Source organism: Filicampus tigris, chromosome 10 (assembly GCF_054856515.1).
Source record: "Filicampus tigris isolate MCC_2025a chromosome 10, RoL_Ftig_1.0, whole genome shotgun sequence".
Classification (NCBI taxonomy): domain Eukaryota; kingdom Metazoa; phylum Chordata; class Actinopteri; order Syngnathiformes; family Syngnathidae; genus Filicampus; species Filicampus tigris.
In genome coordinates, this window is record NC_141226.1 from 2,149,830 (window position 1) to 2,165,318 (window position 15,489).

The 15,489-nt window shown below is 43.8% G+C and overlaps 1 protein-coding gene across 5 annotated transcripts in view; it reads right to left on the reverse strand.

Moving 5' to 3' along the window:
• Positions 1-15,489, reverse strand: part of LOC147140374 (phospholipid phosphatase-related protein type 4-like) — a 192,933-nt gene that overhangs the window by 144,330 nt on the left and 33,114 nt on the right. For 2 of the 5 annotated variants that reach the window (XM_086042679.1, XM_086042676.1), the window contains exon 2: positions 5,806-5,991. The exons of 1 other annotated variant lie outside the window; for it this stretch is intronic. In XM_086042679.1, the coding sequence (XP_085898805.1) occupies positions 5,806-5,903 (98 nt within the window). In that variant the 5' untranslated portion in view covers positions 5,904-5,991. Of the gene's footprint in view, positions 1-5,805; positions 5,992-6,394; positions 6,532-14,303; positions 14,494-15,489 lie in introns of those variants that run through there. 2 more of the 5 variants (XM_086042680.1, XM_086042681.1) reach the window with 2 other exon arrangements.

Genomic DNA, 15,489 nt, shown 5'->3' on the forward strand with positions numbered 1-15,489 from the left:
CATGGGGGCCGTTTCACCGGTCACTGTCCTCAGTTTTGTAAAGGTCGATTCTAAGACGGTTCCCACTGGAACGACGTCAGGCCTCACAATCGTGGCTGAGGACCCAGTGTCCACCAGGGCTGTACAAGAAGTGTCCCCAATCTGCACGCGAACATGACTGGGGTCCCCCACGTCTGTCCATCCCACCGTTACAACGGTCTCATCCTGGACATGAGGGTCCCTGTTCATAGCGCCAGCACATGCAGGTTGCACCTCCCGGTTAACGACTGGAGGGGTCCGCGTCATCCGGGCTACACGGACCCTTTTTCGTTTCCCTGCTGATTTAGCATCTTTGGGCAGCGCCGCAGAAGGTGACCTGGCTGTCCACACCCCCAGCAGACAACAGGGCGTGCACGCCGGCCACTTCCATCCTCATGCTGTGCTGAGCGAGTATTAATGGCACACACCAGCTCCTCCACCCATGCCGGTCTGCGCTCCTCCCCTTCCGGGAACGACGTTGCCGAAACGGGACAGTTTGGTGTCTGCAGCGCCCCCTTGGCTGCAATCTCCCTCTCCGTGGCGAGAGCAAGCGCGTCTCCCAGGGCTGCTGGGTGAGCAAGCTGGACATGCAGCCGCAGCTCATCTGGTCTGAGGGCTTGGATGAACTGATCACGTATCAGTTCATTTTGTATCTCATTTGGCATTCCAGCATACGCGCGCCGACCCAGGCTCTCGATCTCATGCGCGAGATAACGGAGCGGCTCCCCCGGATGTCGATCACGGTGCTTGAACTCACAGCGCAGGGAGTCTCTCAAATTAAACTCCCCAAAGCGCCTCTGCAAAGCACCCACCAGCGCGCTGTAATCGAGTCTCTCTTCGGGGCTCAGCAGCAGCAGACAGGATGTGGCATCCTCCATCAGCGAAAGCGCCAACTGCACCGCTTTCGTCTTCTTCGGCCAATGCGCGGCATCAGCCACCAACTCGAACTGTGCTCTATAAGCCTCCCAACTTCCCTTTCCGGAGAATTTAAGTGCCTTCATAGCGGGCCACGCGAGGTCCAGAGCACCGCCATGCACGTTCACATTCTCGTCCGCGGCGGCAGCTGTCGCTCCGTCATAGCGTAACCCCGTTTTTGCGGGCTCACGCTCATCTTGGCGCGGAACAGCAGCGTTATGCCGGCCGCACTCGGTGCAACTTGACTCAGGCATATCAATCACGCACGGCACGGTTTCTTCTTTCACCTTTCGTCGAATAAGGGGATCGCCGAACATCCTCAAAGCCGAGCGTGCGACGAGTGAATCCGAAACTTCTGACACCAAATGTAATGCCCCTCGAAGTGGTCAAAGATGCACACAGTCGCGGATGCAGTCTGATCGTCGTTTTTAATCACAGATCGTAACGGAGAACAGTACACATTCACACAAGAGCTGCTGGTGGCCACAACTCACGCCCATGCGCTCAATCATCCACACGCTCTCTCCCTCAACTTCCCCCCTAAACTCCTTGTCCCCTCGCTATGACGTCACTCACTACCCATAGGCCCAGCCAGCACATGCACAAAACAAGGAACAGATATTACAATACGATAACAGTTACAATTATTGCTAACTAAATTAAAACTATTTTTACAATGAAAAAAATACAGTAACTTTAAAAAGCCTTTATGAAATTAGGCATTGAAATCTTTGAATGTTCAACAGCATATTGTAACGAATTGGGTTATTTGTGTATCGGATTTGTGTGTTGGTGAGTTGTGATGTTTCCGAGGAATCATTTCATGAATGCATTTTACGGCAAGCGAGTGGAGCAGTGGAGAAAGAAGAGCAGTTGGACTTGGATTAATAAACGTGATAATTAAACTACATCTGACGGCGTGTTCCTGGAAGACGCTACAATATGATAAATCTCGCTATTTAAGTTTGACGTTTTTGCTCCCTCGTCTAAGAAACATTCACAATCGGATGACGCCGTGCATGTTAGACGTACTATCTGCCCCCCATCTCATGTAGCAATGTCGGCACACAACCTTCGGACTTGTACGTACCTTTCCCCATTGGAGATTTTAACAGGACAGCCAGAATGTTCCCAAACAGGAGACCGTAGTGTACTGTGGAACCTATGAGCTCTGACTGTTTTCTGGCTCTCACTTTTGTGCCGCCACTCTCCTCTCCCGCACGCAGTCAATTGCGCCCGTGCGCAAGCTCGCGCTAATAAGTGGACCGAACCGAACTCAAGTGGACCAAACCAAACATGCCATACCGAAATGTGTTAATACACCCATGTGTACCGTTACACCTCTACGATTGAGTGATCAATCTCATCACATATCACTTCTGCCATTTCAACAACCATTACTGCTGCACAGAGTTCGAGCCTCGGAATGGTTATCTCTGGCTGTGGAGCGAGTCGTGCCTTACCTAGGACGAATCCAACCTCTGTCGTGCCATCAGGAGCTATAACCTTGAGGTACGAGACTGCACATAATAATAGTCAAATAGCACTCGGATTTGTGGCAGCTTTTGCGGATGGTACACTCCAAAATAAGGCAAGTACCAAAATTCTTTGCCATCTTGAACTGGAGGTGCAAGCTCTGCATGTCCATTGTCCAACATTTTCTGCATAAAGTCCATAAAATGAGCCTTCATCTCCGGATTTTTGTTGGGAGTGCGTTCAAGTGAGCGGACGCGGCTGATTGCATAGCGACAATTGTTGGGCAACGGCGCCCTTGGCTAGCGAAATAGTAGCGGTGCAACCCAGCTTTGAGTCTCGTCCTGAAAACATTCTTTGTCCATCATTTCAAGGAAAAACAGTTCTTCTATTGACGGTGCATGCTTGTTGTGTTTATTTTAGTTTTCTAAAATTCACAGTGCTTTTTCCTAATTTACTCCTCTGATTTCACTACCTTCTACATAAAAAATGCTTGGTGCCAAAGAAGAGTGAAATTTGTTTACAAGTATTTTACAAGTATTATTTTTGTATTCAGAGATAGTATCATAGGATTGGTGCAACTCTGCATAGTGTATAGTTTTGGTTTCATTTTAAAATGCAATAAACAATTCCAGCCAAAATCTTTGAAGCCACAATATTGACTTCAATTTAAACTGCACCATCATTTATCTCAGAACTGCTGGTACAAGCTGCAAAGTTTAATCAAAGCTGAATGTTGTATCATCTCATTAATTTGTACATACATAAAGAATCAAGCTGTAAACTATAGTTATATAAGACCAGCGGCTTGCTGGTGGACACGCCGCAATTTACATATGATCTGATTAGTCGACTAATCGCGACGACTGTTGGTGATTAGTCGACTACCAAAATAATCGTTTGTGGCGTCCCTGCTTCATATAAGCAAAGACACAACAGCTACAAGCATTTACAAACGCAACAGTTAAAGCAACACTAGGTAGGTTTTTTACCTTAATAAAATATTTTCATAACTCTTGTGATGAAACATTGACTTACAAATGGTTTAATGATACATTTGTCATGGTCTATATCGCTTTTACTAGCACTAAGCAACTTTGAGAAGGGTGGTAGGAACCCTACCACACAAAAAAGCTACAAATGTGTTGACTTGCTTTACGGCATACATCACTTCCCCCTTCTCCCCATTGGTTACAAAGACCATAGTCGATTCTCACGTCTATGTGCAATTACTGGTGTCAAGGCAGAAACTGCAAAACAACCAAAGAAACAAAAGGTTTTGTCTGTAGAGACCAAAAAAGGGAGCCCACCCACATAAAATAATATTCAAGGATCAATATTGGCCCGGCTTTCACTCGCTGGCGTGGGCTCAAAGACTAGGATCGTGTCATTTAGTGTACATGACAATAGTTTTTGATGATTATATAATAGTTTGAGAGAAAAACGGGGTTCTTGTGTTTTTTGTTGATTTGTTGACTACGGTGATTGCAAAACAAGTCAGAGCTCATTGCTGGTTGTAAATTAGTATAAAAAAAATATTTTAAAAACCTGTGCAATGTGCATATATGTATGAGTAGATTAAACAATACAATGTGAAAAAACATATGAATAGTAATACTTTTCTTGAGAGACTGAACTGTATATTCGCGCAAATCATGCATGTTTGGTATTGAAGCAATGCGGCAGCTTCCTGCTGTCTCTACTGTGAAATTATTCAACATAACGTTTTATTTATCTGTTTCAAGGCTCACGTGCTGGCGAGTAAGGTGGGGGATGGGGGGGATACGGTACAAAGCCAAAGTTAATCGTTTCATTTTCAACATCGATATATGATATTGTTTAGACACAATCAGATTCACAACTACATCGGCGCCATTCATCCTTGACGCAGCCACTGGAAACAGAAATGCAATTCAGTCCAACTGCAGGCGAGCGAAAGCTCATGATTTCAAGATCATATTTGCGCTGGTGGCACTGGCGCTCATGGGAAATGTGGTTGACTTCGGGCAAAACAAAAACGTTCTTGTCCATATTGCACCGCCATAATCAATGAAAACTGGAAACTCCCCAGTGTTGCTTTAAAGTGGAAATCTACCCAAAAATATTTTTTCAAGAAAATGTTTTATGCAGGCCCACTAGTTGAAACAAGGCATTCTGATAAATATTGTGTTTGTGGAATAAGAGTTGATCCACCTGTTTTTAGCCATCTCTGGGGGGCGGCCATTTTGTTACTTCTGTCGACTGAAAATGACATCGCAGTTGCTCAGGGCTCAGGTAACGACCAATCACTCACCTTCTTTTCTGAAGCTGGTACAGCTTCATTCTGAAGCTGAGTCATGATTGGTTGTTACCTGAACATTTGTGATGTCATTTTCAGTCGACAGAAGTGACAAAATGGCCGCCCCCTGAGATGGCTAAAAAGGGGTGGATTTTAATGCTTAACTCATATTCCACAAAAGCAATGTTAATCAGAATGCTGTGTTTCAACTACTGGGCCTGCATAGAACATATTCTTGAAAAATATGAGAAAATAAAAGTAGCTTACAAAAATTACTAGAATATATGTTGAACACATTTAAACAGAGCTGGGCACCGCCTAACTGCCACAGTTCCTGTCTGCATCTTTAATCAGCCCACATGCTCCCAGTCGGTCCTAGTCAGCCAAACGACATCAGGAATGGACTTAACCTGTACCACGTCACACGCAGGTGCCGCACTCCTGACACGCGGCCGAGTAAGAAAAAAACAAAAAATAAAACAGTGTTGTGTACCTTGTGGTCCAGCAGACGCAATGACATGTGCCCCATATTGTTTTTATTTCACCGATCACGACGCTGTGTGTGCGTGTATGTGTGTCTATTGTTTTTGTTTGATATTTTTTCTTGGCGGCGTGCCTGCTCGTGCGGCACCTGCGTGTGACGTGAAGATTATTTTCTAGACACCGATTGGCAGTCGCCGATGGGGGATGGAACGGAACCAAGTGGGTCGATTAAATATGCAGGACGGAACACGGTGGCAGTTAGGCGATGCCCAGCTCTGAATTTAAACACATTAACAGAACATTTTACATACAAAGAAATAAAAGTGGCTTTCTAAAATATGTAAAAGGGAAAAAAAATAAAATTGTTTAAAGGACCTTAATCAAAGTTTTTAACCTGGATTTAGAAGCAATTTACACTCGGGGCTGACTTCAGTTCTGTTGGCAGCTTACTCCATTTGTGTGCAGCATAACAGCTAAATGCAGGTTCACCACGTTTACTTTGACCTATATACTATATAATAGGTTGAATGTCACAACAAATGTAGAGAATGGGTAGAGAATAAAAGATGTTAATCCAAAAATGAAAAAATTAGCTATGCAGGCAAAATGCAGTGACTAAATAAGTGCATTCTACTCACAGTAGCAGTGGGAATGGCAAATGCCAAGCTGAAGAGTAGAGGCAGAGGACAAACTTCTTTTTGGGGTATGATGTAGGGTAGAGAAAGACTTTTGTCATTGCAGCTGTACCCAGATTGCACTGGCTGGAAAATATCTGTTAGCTCCAGGAAATAGAGACTGATGACCGATAGGGCTAGAATGGGCAGCTGCAATAAAGACAAACACACCACACATAAATAAAATTCTTTCAAATTCAAATTCATTAAATTATACATAATGCAATACAGTACTCACAAGTATTTAGGGATATTCGAATTTAAGGTGAAATTTCAGAATGGACCTAAAATTCACAATAACCTTTGCAGGTGAACCTAGTTTGAAACTCTCGAAACTTTTGAGTGCACATTTCCAACTTTTCAATGTTTTAGCACAACTTGATGTTCACTAAAAAGGATCTGAACAGCAAAATTTGCAAAAAGTGTATGGGCCAATAGAATTGGCCAATAAATTTCCTGGTTCAATCAGAATTCATATTTAAACAGTCTCTTTGTGCTCTCCACAATATGACATTATGGGACAAGATGATGCCTAACAATTGAACAAAAGTACCTTGCCATTGCCAAGCTTCATACAGGAGGTTCTCAGAGTGACGTGGCCACTGAGCTTCGAGTGTTACAGAGTTTCGTCCACATGATGCAAACCAGAAACATAAATGGGAACAGTCACAAATTGGCAATGTCCTCAAAAGAAAACCAAAAAAAGGAATAATTTTTTGGGGCATTCAGTTCCTTGTTGGGGAACCGTAAATTGTGCAAAAAAGTACTGAAACTTAACAGTCGGATGTGTGCAGTCAAACGTTTAGAGAAAGGCCAAATAATTTCATCTTTAAAGGTTAAAGTGGATTTTACGGTGATCCTAAAATTTCACCTGAAAGCCATATATGCCTATTTATTTGTTAGCATATTATAAAAATGTTTAGACACACTCCATATTTATCCAAAAGATGTGATTCTTCTAAAACAGGGGTCACCAACGTGGTGCCCGCGGGACTTTGTGATTTTCGAGGAATGATGTAGAACTGATCATTTGAAAATGTAAATACTGACAACCATTTATAGAAATAAAGTGCTGTATGTTGATATTTATGTTTTGTAAATATTGTGAAAGTAGTGGATTTCGAAGTGGGTATTCATCTGTCCGAGAAATCGTCACTAACCGCGTCCGTTAGTGATGGTTCGTCAGTCCGTCACTGATGGACGCCCGTTTTGCTGACGATTGACGAATGACATACTTGAGCATGTAAAAATGTATCAATGTACAAAAATGATCAATAGTTGACTACATTTAAAGATAAGTAAAACCAATTACATTTCAAAATGATTGTTGGCCTCCAGAGATGGGCATACCGTCCCATCAATCAATCAATCAATCAATCAATCAATCAATCAATCAATCAGTCAATTAATCAATCAATCAAAACACTTTATTTGTCCCCGAGCGGCAATTTAAAAGGCGTAACGAGCAGCATTGTAGGACAACACAAACACATCATAAAAAACATACATCTATTACAATAGTAAAATTTTATATATATATATATATATATATATATATATATATATATATATATATATATATACAGAATCTTGTGAGCAAAGCTCAGTTTGTTGTTCGCAAAAAGCAGGTAAAGTTCTAACAGGGTGGCCAATGATTTTAGTGCAGACTTTGGTGATTGTGCGATCTTGCAGGGTGATGGAATGAAACCAGGAGATGAGATGAGAATGTTAATACGCTCTCAATGAAGGCGTGATAGAAGGTGAGGAGAATGTCTTTGTTTACTCCAACTTCCTGAGCAGATATTGCCTCTGATGGCATTTCCTGATAATCTCCTCAGTGTTGGAGGAAAACCTCAGGAGGCCAATCAAAGATCGTACCCTATCTATACTCGTCCACCACCTCCACAGGCTCCCCCCGAGTGTTAGTAGTAACAGCCTCTGCCAGTTGTCTCTGCTCGCTGGAGAATGTTACAATCACCTCTTTGGTCTTGATAGGATTCAGCTGGAGATAAGCTCCCTCACAACAAGAAATGAAGTCCTGCAGAGCAGAGCTATTGATGAAGGTTGGGGGCACAGAGCAGAGAGAGCAAGGTTCTGTCGTCAGCGAATTTTACCAAATGACAATTTGGCTGAGTGGACCTGCAGTCATTGGTGACGAGGATATAAAGCAGAGGTGATAGGACACAGCCCTGTGGGGAGCCAGTGGAGGTGTGGAGGATAATGGAAAACGTTACACAAGCACCCTCTGTGACCGGTTGGTTAAAAAGTCAATAATCCACATGGTGAGTTGGTGATCCAGATTGAAGTGGGTTATTGATTTATCTCCAAGGATGTGTGGCTGCATGGTGTTGAAAGCAGAAGAGAAGTCCGCAAACAGGAGCCTGGCGATGGTGTCGGGGGTATCCAGATGTGTGTGGATAGTCTCCATGATGAATATCTTGGCGTCATCAACTCCCCTGCCAGCCCTGTATGTGAACTGCAGCGGATCCATCAAGGGTTCAACAGACTGGGTGATGGAATTTTTGACAATCCTCTCCATCGCCTTCATTATCAGAGAGGTCAAGGCCACCGACTGGCCTCAGGTCACTTTTATTGGGACCCTTCTTAGGAATGGGAATAATTGTGGAATATTTCCACTTCTGAGGCACTGTGCAGCAGTTCATGGAATTCTGGAACAGCTGTTGGAACACTTCCCCAGCTGCTCAGCACACATGTTGTTAGGTCCAGCGGCAGTGTTGAGGTTAGTCCTCTTGAGGGCTCTCCACCTCTTCCCTGCTGAAGGTAATAGATGAGTCACTAGGATGGAGTGAGGAGATGAATGTCATTAACTCTGTGCTGTTGTCCCTTTCGAATCTTGAAAAGAATGCGTTGAGACTTATTTGGTAGAGAAGTTGTACTGCAGCCATCAACCTGGATAGGTTTGCGACTTGATGTTGTGCAGTTCACAGCTGCCATATTCCTTAGGCCCTGCCAGGCAGAACAGAGGTTCCCCTGGTTAAAGCAGACATCCACTTTGTTCTTGTAGTCCAGCTTGGCTTTTTTTCTTGGCATGTTTGACCTCTGTGCAGACCTCCTTCTTTTTCTCCTCTGATCTGGTGAAAAAAATCTGTCCCAGATGGACACCCATTTTGTGGATGGACAGACAGAGGACGAATCTTTTAAAAAGAACGGACTAAGCAAGGACGGAAGTGGGTTTTCGTCCGTCCCTCTATTTCTCCCTAACTGGGTCAATTACCAACTGACGTGTTGTGTTGTTTTCTTTTAAAAAGCAAGACCACTGCTCTCTTCTGCTATACCACGCAGCCGCCTTTATTTACTGACTGCACAACACTTCATGTACACTCCCTGCAGTAACATTGCGCAGGCATAATCTGTCCTCAGTGGTTCAACACATGTAATACCATGGATTATACCCCCATTTCACTGACTCACAGAAACATGCCCAGTCTGTATTGGCCGTAGGAAAAAGGTGGATAGAAATGTTTTTTTGTCAACTAACAGTTAACATTTAGCACATACTTTTTCCCTTTGCATGCGTGCCCTTGTGTGGGACATCTTTAGACCATAACAATCTCTGCCAGCACCGACGACCCAGAAGTGGAAGTCTTTAGTTTCCTCCTGAAATAATCTTGCGTTATTTTGCAATAATTATTTTATTGCAAAATAACACAAAAAAGGATCCCGAAAAGCTATTATGCAAAAATACGCAAAGGTTTGGCAATAAAATGCAATAGTATTGCATTATAAAGCAATCTTAAATATTCTGGTGATGACCTGACCGACCTGAGTAAAGTTGGCAGCTAAATGCTATCTTGGTTAAACAGTTGTAAACAATTCAATCCACTCACAATACTCCCAGCCGGTAAGTGGATGTGCATAGGAAGTTAGCCAGCTAATGAGCTTTAAATAATGTTTACACTTTTTTTTTATGTTTCTTTATATTTTTAATGGCTGAGTGATAAACAACTCAACACTAGCATTTCTTAACCCAAAAATAGAAACTACGATTGTAGGGAGTTCTGCTACTTATTCATTGATTCAGGTAAATGAGCTGTGTCTTCACATCAGTGTGTTGACCAAACACCACTTGAGGCCAAGTCAAAATCATTCCCAATAAATACACATGAGAAGTGTTTTTCTTTCCTTGCTCTTCTCCAGTTTTCCTCATTCAATTCACTTATCTTCATCCAACATTGGTACACTATTGTAGGCTATGGGTGTTTGGGTATGAATATATTTTTATGGCCTTTCCTACAGAAAGACATAAAATAGGTCAGCAAATGTGTGTACACCACACAGGCTACCCTAGGTTGCTCTGAGTCCCGCTCTGCCCCTCTGTCGTATGGTGTTCCACTTTTCTATTTTGGGGTCCTTGCTGTTTTCATTGTATTTGCTGCCCCTAGGTTCCATCCTACGAAAACATGGTATTTCTTTCCACTGCGTGCGGATGACAGTCAGATCTATGTCCCACTGAGCAAAAAGGATGCATTATCTTTAACCTATTTAGGCCGGGAGCGCATTACCGCGTTTCTACCACCAGAGCGCTGTTGCGTCTTTCTACCTTTACAGCCAGGAAAGCGGATGTTTTTTTAATTATTATTTTTAAACCAATTCTCGGTCTCTTAGCCAATTAAATGTATCAGAATATACATGTGATAGTGTCGTGAGCCCTTGCAATATGTCCGGATTTTTTTTTAGAGCAGTAATGGCATTATGCAGACGATCGCGGGAACTCTGAATTGAAGCAAGTGATATAGTGACTATAGTATGGGTATGGGTAGTGATATAGATGACGCGCTTGTTTTGGTGATTGGTGCTTCATTCACAAACTCTCTGCAAGTGTATGATCGCCAATCTTTGTTGGACTTGCGGTGTGGAGTTGGAGGTTCGGGTGCGTTTGAGCATGGCCGGGACAGGACGTTGCCTGTTGATATCGTGGTGGACCTTTTCCGCATCCACGCACTCCCATCACGGCTAATGTGGTGGATAGCTGGCGAGGCTGAAAAGGGACCTGGTGCACGCTTCCTCTCCTGCTCGTTCCCGGACGCACGGACGTACTCCGCTGTGGCTCGCTCGGGACCCCGTTGGCTCCTGCTTGATACCCGTCGTCGGCTGTGCCGCCGCCCACGTATTCTCGGATGCGGCGTGGATCACCAGCTTCTCAAGGGGCTTCTCAGGGCCCGCCAATCTGAGGTGACGTGCACCTGCTGCTGCTCCCACAAGGTTAGCGTTGTTGAACGTTGAGCTATTTCTTTCCAATGACTTGGATTTCCTCTGCCTGATGGAGACTTGGACTGGCGCCGGTGAGTGCAGTGCGATGCTTGAACTATTACCGCCTCCATGTTCTTACTTGGACGCTCTGAGAACTTCAGGTCATGGTGGAGGAAATGGTGACTGTTTTAAACAACAATTTTAAATGTAAACATTGTATATTTGCCACATCGTTCACGTCGTTTGAGGGCACTATCTTCACTAAGTTGCCAGTGCGATCCCTGTGCTTTGCGCTGTCATCTACCATCGTGCCAAATACAACAAGACTATGTATGTCTTGTTTTGTTGGATGTGACTGCAGCATTCGATACAGTAGACCAGTGTTCTTCAAACTGTGTGCCGCAAGATTTTGTCAGGTGTGCGGTGGAAAATTATCTAATTTGTGTGCCTGTGTGGTCTAGCGCCTGGCAGCGTAATCATGTCTTTCCTACATTGTAGTACTCTTTCATACCAGCAGGTGGAGGCAACAGGTAGCCAATTATCTTTGTTTAGAGACAAGCGAATTAGTGACGCATGTTTACCCAAACAGGCCCATGTTTCACACTAAGTATCAATATGAAACATTATAAAATACATTTTTCTTTGTGTTTATTGAGTTCTTATTCAAGACGTTATAATATAACGTCATTCTTCAATGTTAAAAAATGCTTATATAAACAATATAACACTTATCTTGTTAAAATCTTTATTTTTTCACAATTTCAGCTGCTGGTGTGCCACGGGGGACTTTCTCAATGAAATAAATGTGCCTTGACTCAAAAAAGTTTGAAAAACACTGCAGTAGACCACATTATTCTTTTGACTTGCTCGCAACACCAAGTGGCCATTAGTGGAAGTGCTCTACAGTGGTTTGGATCCTATTTGGCTGGCAGAACTTTTTCTGTTAGCCTAGGTTCCTCTGAGTCCCGCTCTGCCCCTTTATCGTATTGTGTTCCACAGGGTTCTATTTTGGGGCCCTTCCTGTTCTCTTTGTATTTGCTGCTCCTGGGTTCCATCCTTCGAAAACGCGGTATTTCTTTCCACTGCTATGCGGATGACTGTCAAATGTATTGCCCACTGAGCAAAAAAGACGCCTTCTCCTTAAGACCACTTTTGTCCTGTCTAGCGCACATCAAAGCCTGGATGTCACTAAATTTCTTAAATTTCAACGAAAAGAAAACAGAAGTTATGGTGTTCGTCCCAGTGGATCCTACATCCCACCCTGTTGACCTGGGCCCCCTGGCTTCATAGCTAAAGCCAACAGTCTCAAACTTGGGTTTCAAAATGGACAGTGATCTTAAATTGGACCAGCGAATTAGCGCCGTTGTAAGGTCCAGCTTCTTTCATCTTAGACAGCTGGATAAGGTAAAGCCCTTCCTTTCTCATCAGCAATTAGAAACAGTCATCCATGCCTTTGTTACATCTCGGCTAGATTACTGCAATGCACTTTATTTTGGAGTCTGCCAGTACTCTCGCAAATGTCTCCAGTTGGTCCAAAATGCTGCTGCCGCCTCCTAACTGGAGCTTGGAAGATGGAGCACATAACACTAATTCTGGCTTCCTTTCACTGCCTCCCAGTGCATTTTAGGCTTCAATTTAAGATTCTTTTATTTTTTTTGTAGTCATTAAATGGCCTCGCGGCGGCATAACTCTCCAAACTCCTCCACTCCTATGCACCTTCCCGCAGCCTCAGGTCTGCGGACCAGGCACTGCTCGAGGTGCCGAGGACGAAGCGAAGCCTCAGAGGGTATCAAGCCTTTTCTGTTACTGGTCCTTCCCTTTGGAATGACCTTCCAATGGATGTTAGGCAAGCGCCCTCTCTGTCCATTTTTAAAACCTGCTTGAAGACACATTTCTATTCTATGGCTTTTGATCCGACCTGAGACTGACACATTTTAGGCTGTTTTCCGGTGTCTATTGTATATAGTGTTTTGTGGTAATTTATTGATTTTACTTGTTGTATTATGGCTATTTTGTTGTTGTATGTAAAGTGCTTTGTTACGTCTGTAGCTGTTGTGAAATGCGCAATATAAATACAATTGTATTGTATTGTTGTGGAATGCTTTGCAAAAATAACTTTGTATTGTATTGGATTGGATTGTACAACAACCACCGCAGCCGCGGTACTGGCCCGCTGCCAACGTGTTGACAGGTTCTGTGTGTTCTTTCCATGCCAGATTTGGTGCCAAGGCCGAGCAGTGTCGCTTTCGAACCCTGAAATTTCAAGTGGTTCGTTGTTTGTCATGGTTTCTTCTGTGGGCGTTGTGTACTGTGCAGCTCTGACGGTCATCAGCATACTGATGCCAAATAGTAGAAGGTTTGCAAGCGACGAGTCACCTTATTTCTTGCAAACTTGCAATTAAGCATGCTGAAATTAACACAGAAGTGGGCATTCCGTCAAACTGAAGGAATCGTCGTTCAGTCTGTCACCGACAGACGACTGTTCTGCTGACAATCGACAATAGATGGGAAACTTAAAAAAAAAGACAGAATAAGCACTCACAGAAGTGGCTTTTTATCTATCAGTGTAATCGTCACGAACCGGGTCAAGTACCGACGGACCTCTCAGTTCGTCACAGATGGACGCCCGTTTTGCTGACGACTGACAGAAACACGCACCGCTTCGCTCATGTGTTTTTTCGCCGGAGGTTTCTTATGCCGTCAGACTACATGAATGTAGCCAGATTTTGTGCCGACAGATGTGTCACAGTCAAATGTAGTGTCTTGTAGCCAATTTTGAGTTGTATTGACGCATCGTAGCCCGTGTAGTGTGACATTCTCAACGAATGGTCATTTAGCATCTTATTCGCTTCACAACCACCACCACGAAAGTCTGGCATGTCCGAATTTCTGTTTGTTTGACAGTGTGACATGTCCTACGTCCATGCACTGCACACATTAGGTCTGCACGGAGTGGAGAAGAAAAGGAAGAATGAGAAGTGGAATGAGACGAAGAAAAAAAGAGAAGAAGAATGAGTACTAGCGCTTGACCGCGGGAAATTTGAAACCTGAATGCCGCAGCCGCTTCATTCGCACACATCGGCGAGGGGAGGGGCTTTGCTTGGTTGTAGACGACGACTGGCAAAACAAAATAAATTTCGACATCGCAATCAAGTGGCCGACGCTGTGCTAAGGCTAATGCAAACAATATTGCTGTCTTGGTAAATTTCATTAGCTGTAAAAACATTAAAAGGAAGAAAGTCAAAACATACCAGATATAACAAGTTCCTTGTTCACGACTTCTCCAAGCCTGGTCTCTTTTTTTTCTTGTCCCGGTAGTGGTCATATGGCTCCGGATGTCCACTAACCACAACGATTATCTTTTACTCCATTTTGCGCTCTCCACAAGACCCGCCGAGTGTACAGGACGTGTGTGACGCAGTACTCCCCGATGCTGATAGGCTGCCGCAATGCAAGGAGGGAAAAAAGTACATTTTTTTTAGCCGCGCCGAATGGACGAATGGGCGGGTTTTCGATGCTTCGCTTCACATCCCACTGCTCCAAACTCATCATACGTGCCGCGCCACACGGAAAAGCGCCCGCCGGTGCTATCTACATTGACTTCAATTGAATAGCGCTGCCAGATTCAATTGAATATAGCAGCACCGAAACTGCTCCTGCACGATTTGTTTCTCCACACACAGACTGAGGGTGTTCCAGGCCGCGCTCCGGAAGCGGAGGGGAAACTATACAAGGCCTCCATTACACTTTTAACCTTGCAAACTAGTTATGTCTCGCTATTAGCTGCCTCTGTTTAGTGAAAGATGGGACCTTGCCCATGATTGGGAGCCGAATTGTAAATTTTTCTGGTCTTTTTTATGTTGAACATGCATGTGACTGGTCAAAAAATGCGGTGGCATCTTTCTGTCCACACATGCAGGAGTGGGAAGAGGGAAGTTCCAGGCACAGTGAGCACACAATATTGAGCGAGAGAGAAAAGAGCGCAAGAGAGCATTGCTATATACTGTAGCTAGACTACCCACAGTTCAGGTGAAAAATGAGTGTCAAAAAACAATATTAAATTTAGACACATTTTAAGTTAAGTCAGAGGGCAGAGTGCATACCTTGCAACATATCAGCCAAGCTCCACAAACAAGCATACAGTATGCGTACTGTTCACCCATTACTTCAATTACAGGAAAAAAGAAACATTGGAATGTCAATTGGAGTCTCAAAGAGCGGACGGTCAATGTTTTTTCTGTAGGATCATAAAAAAGGTGACTCCAGGAATTTAAACGTTCAGGATTCTAAACAGGAAGGGTGAGAAGATGCATCCTTTCACGCACGCACCGGTGGTCTGCCCAAGGTAATTAAGCAACCTGCATTTTTTTTCTGTAGAGGGATCAAAAAAACAGGCTCCAGGATTTGAACGTAAAATCGGCCAATGTGTTTTTATGG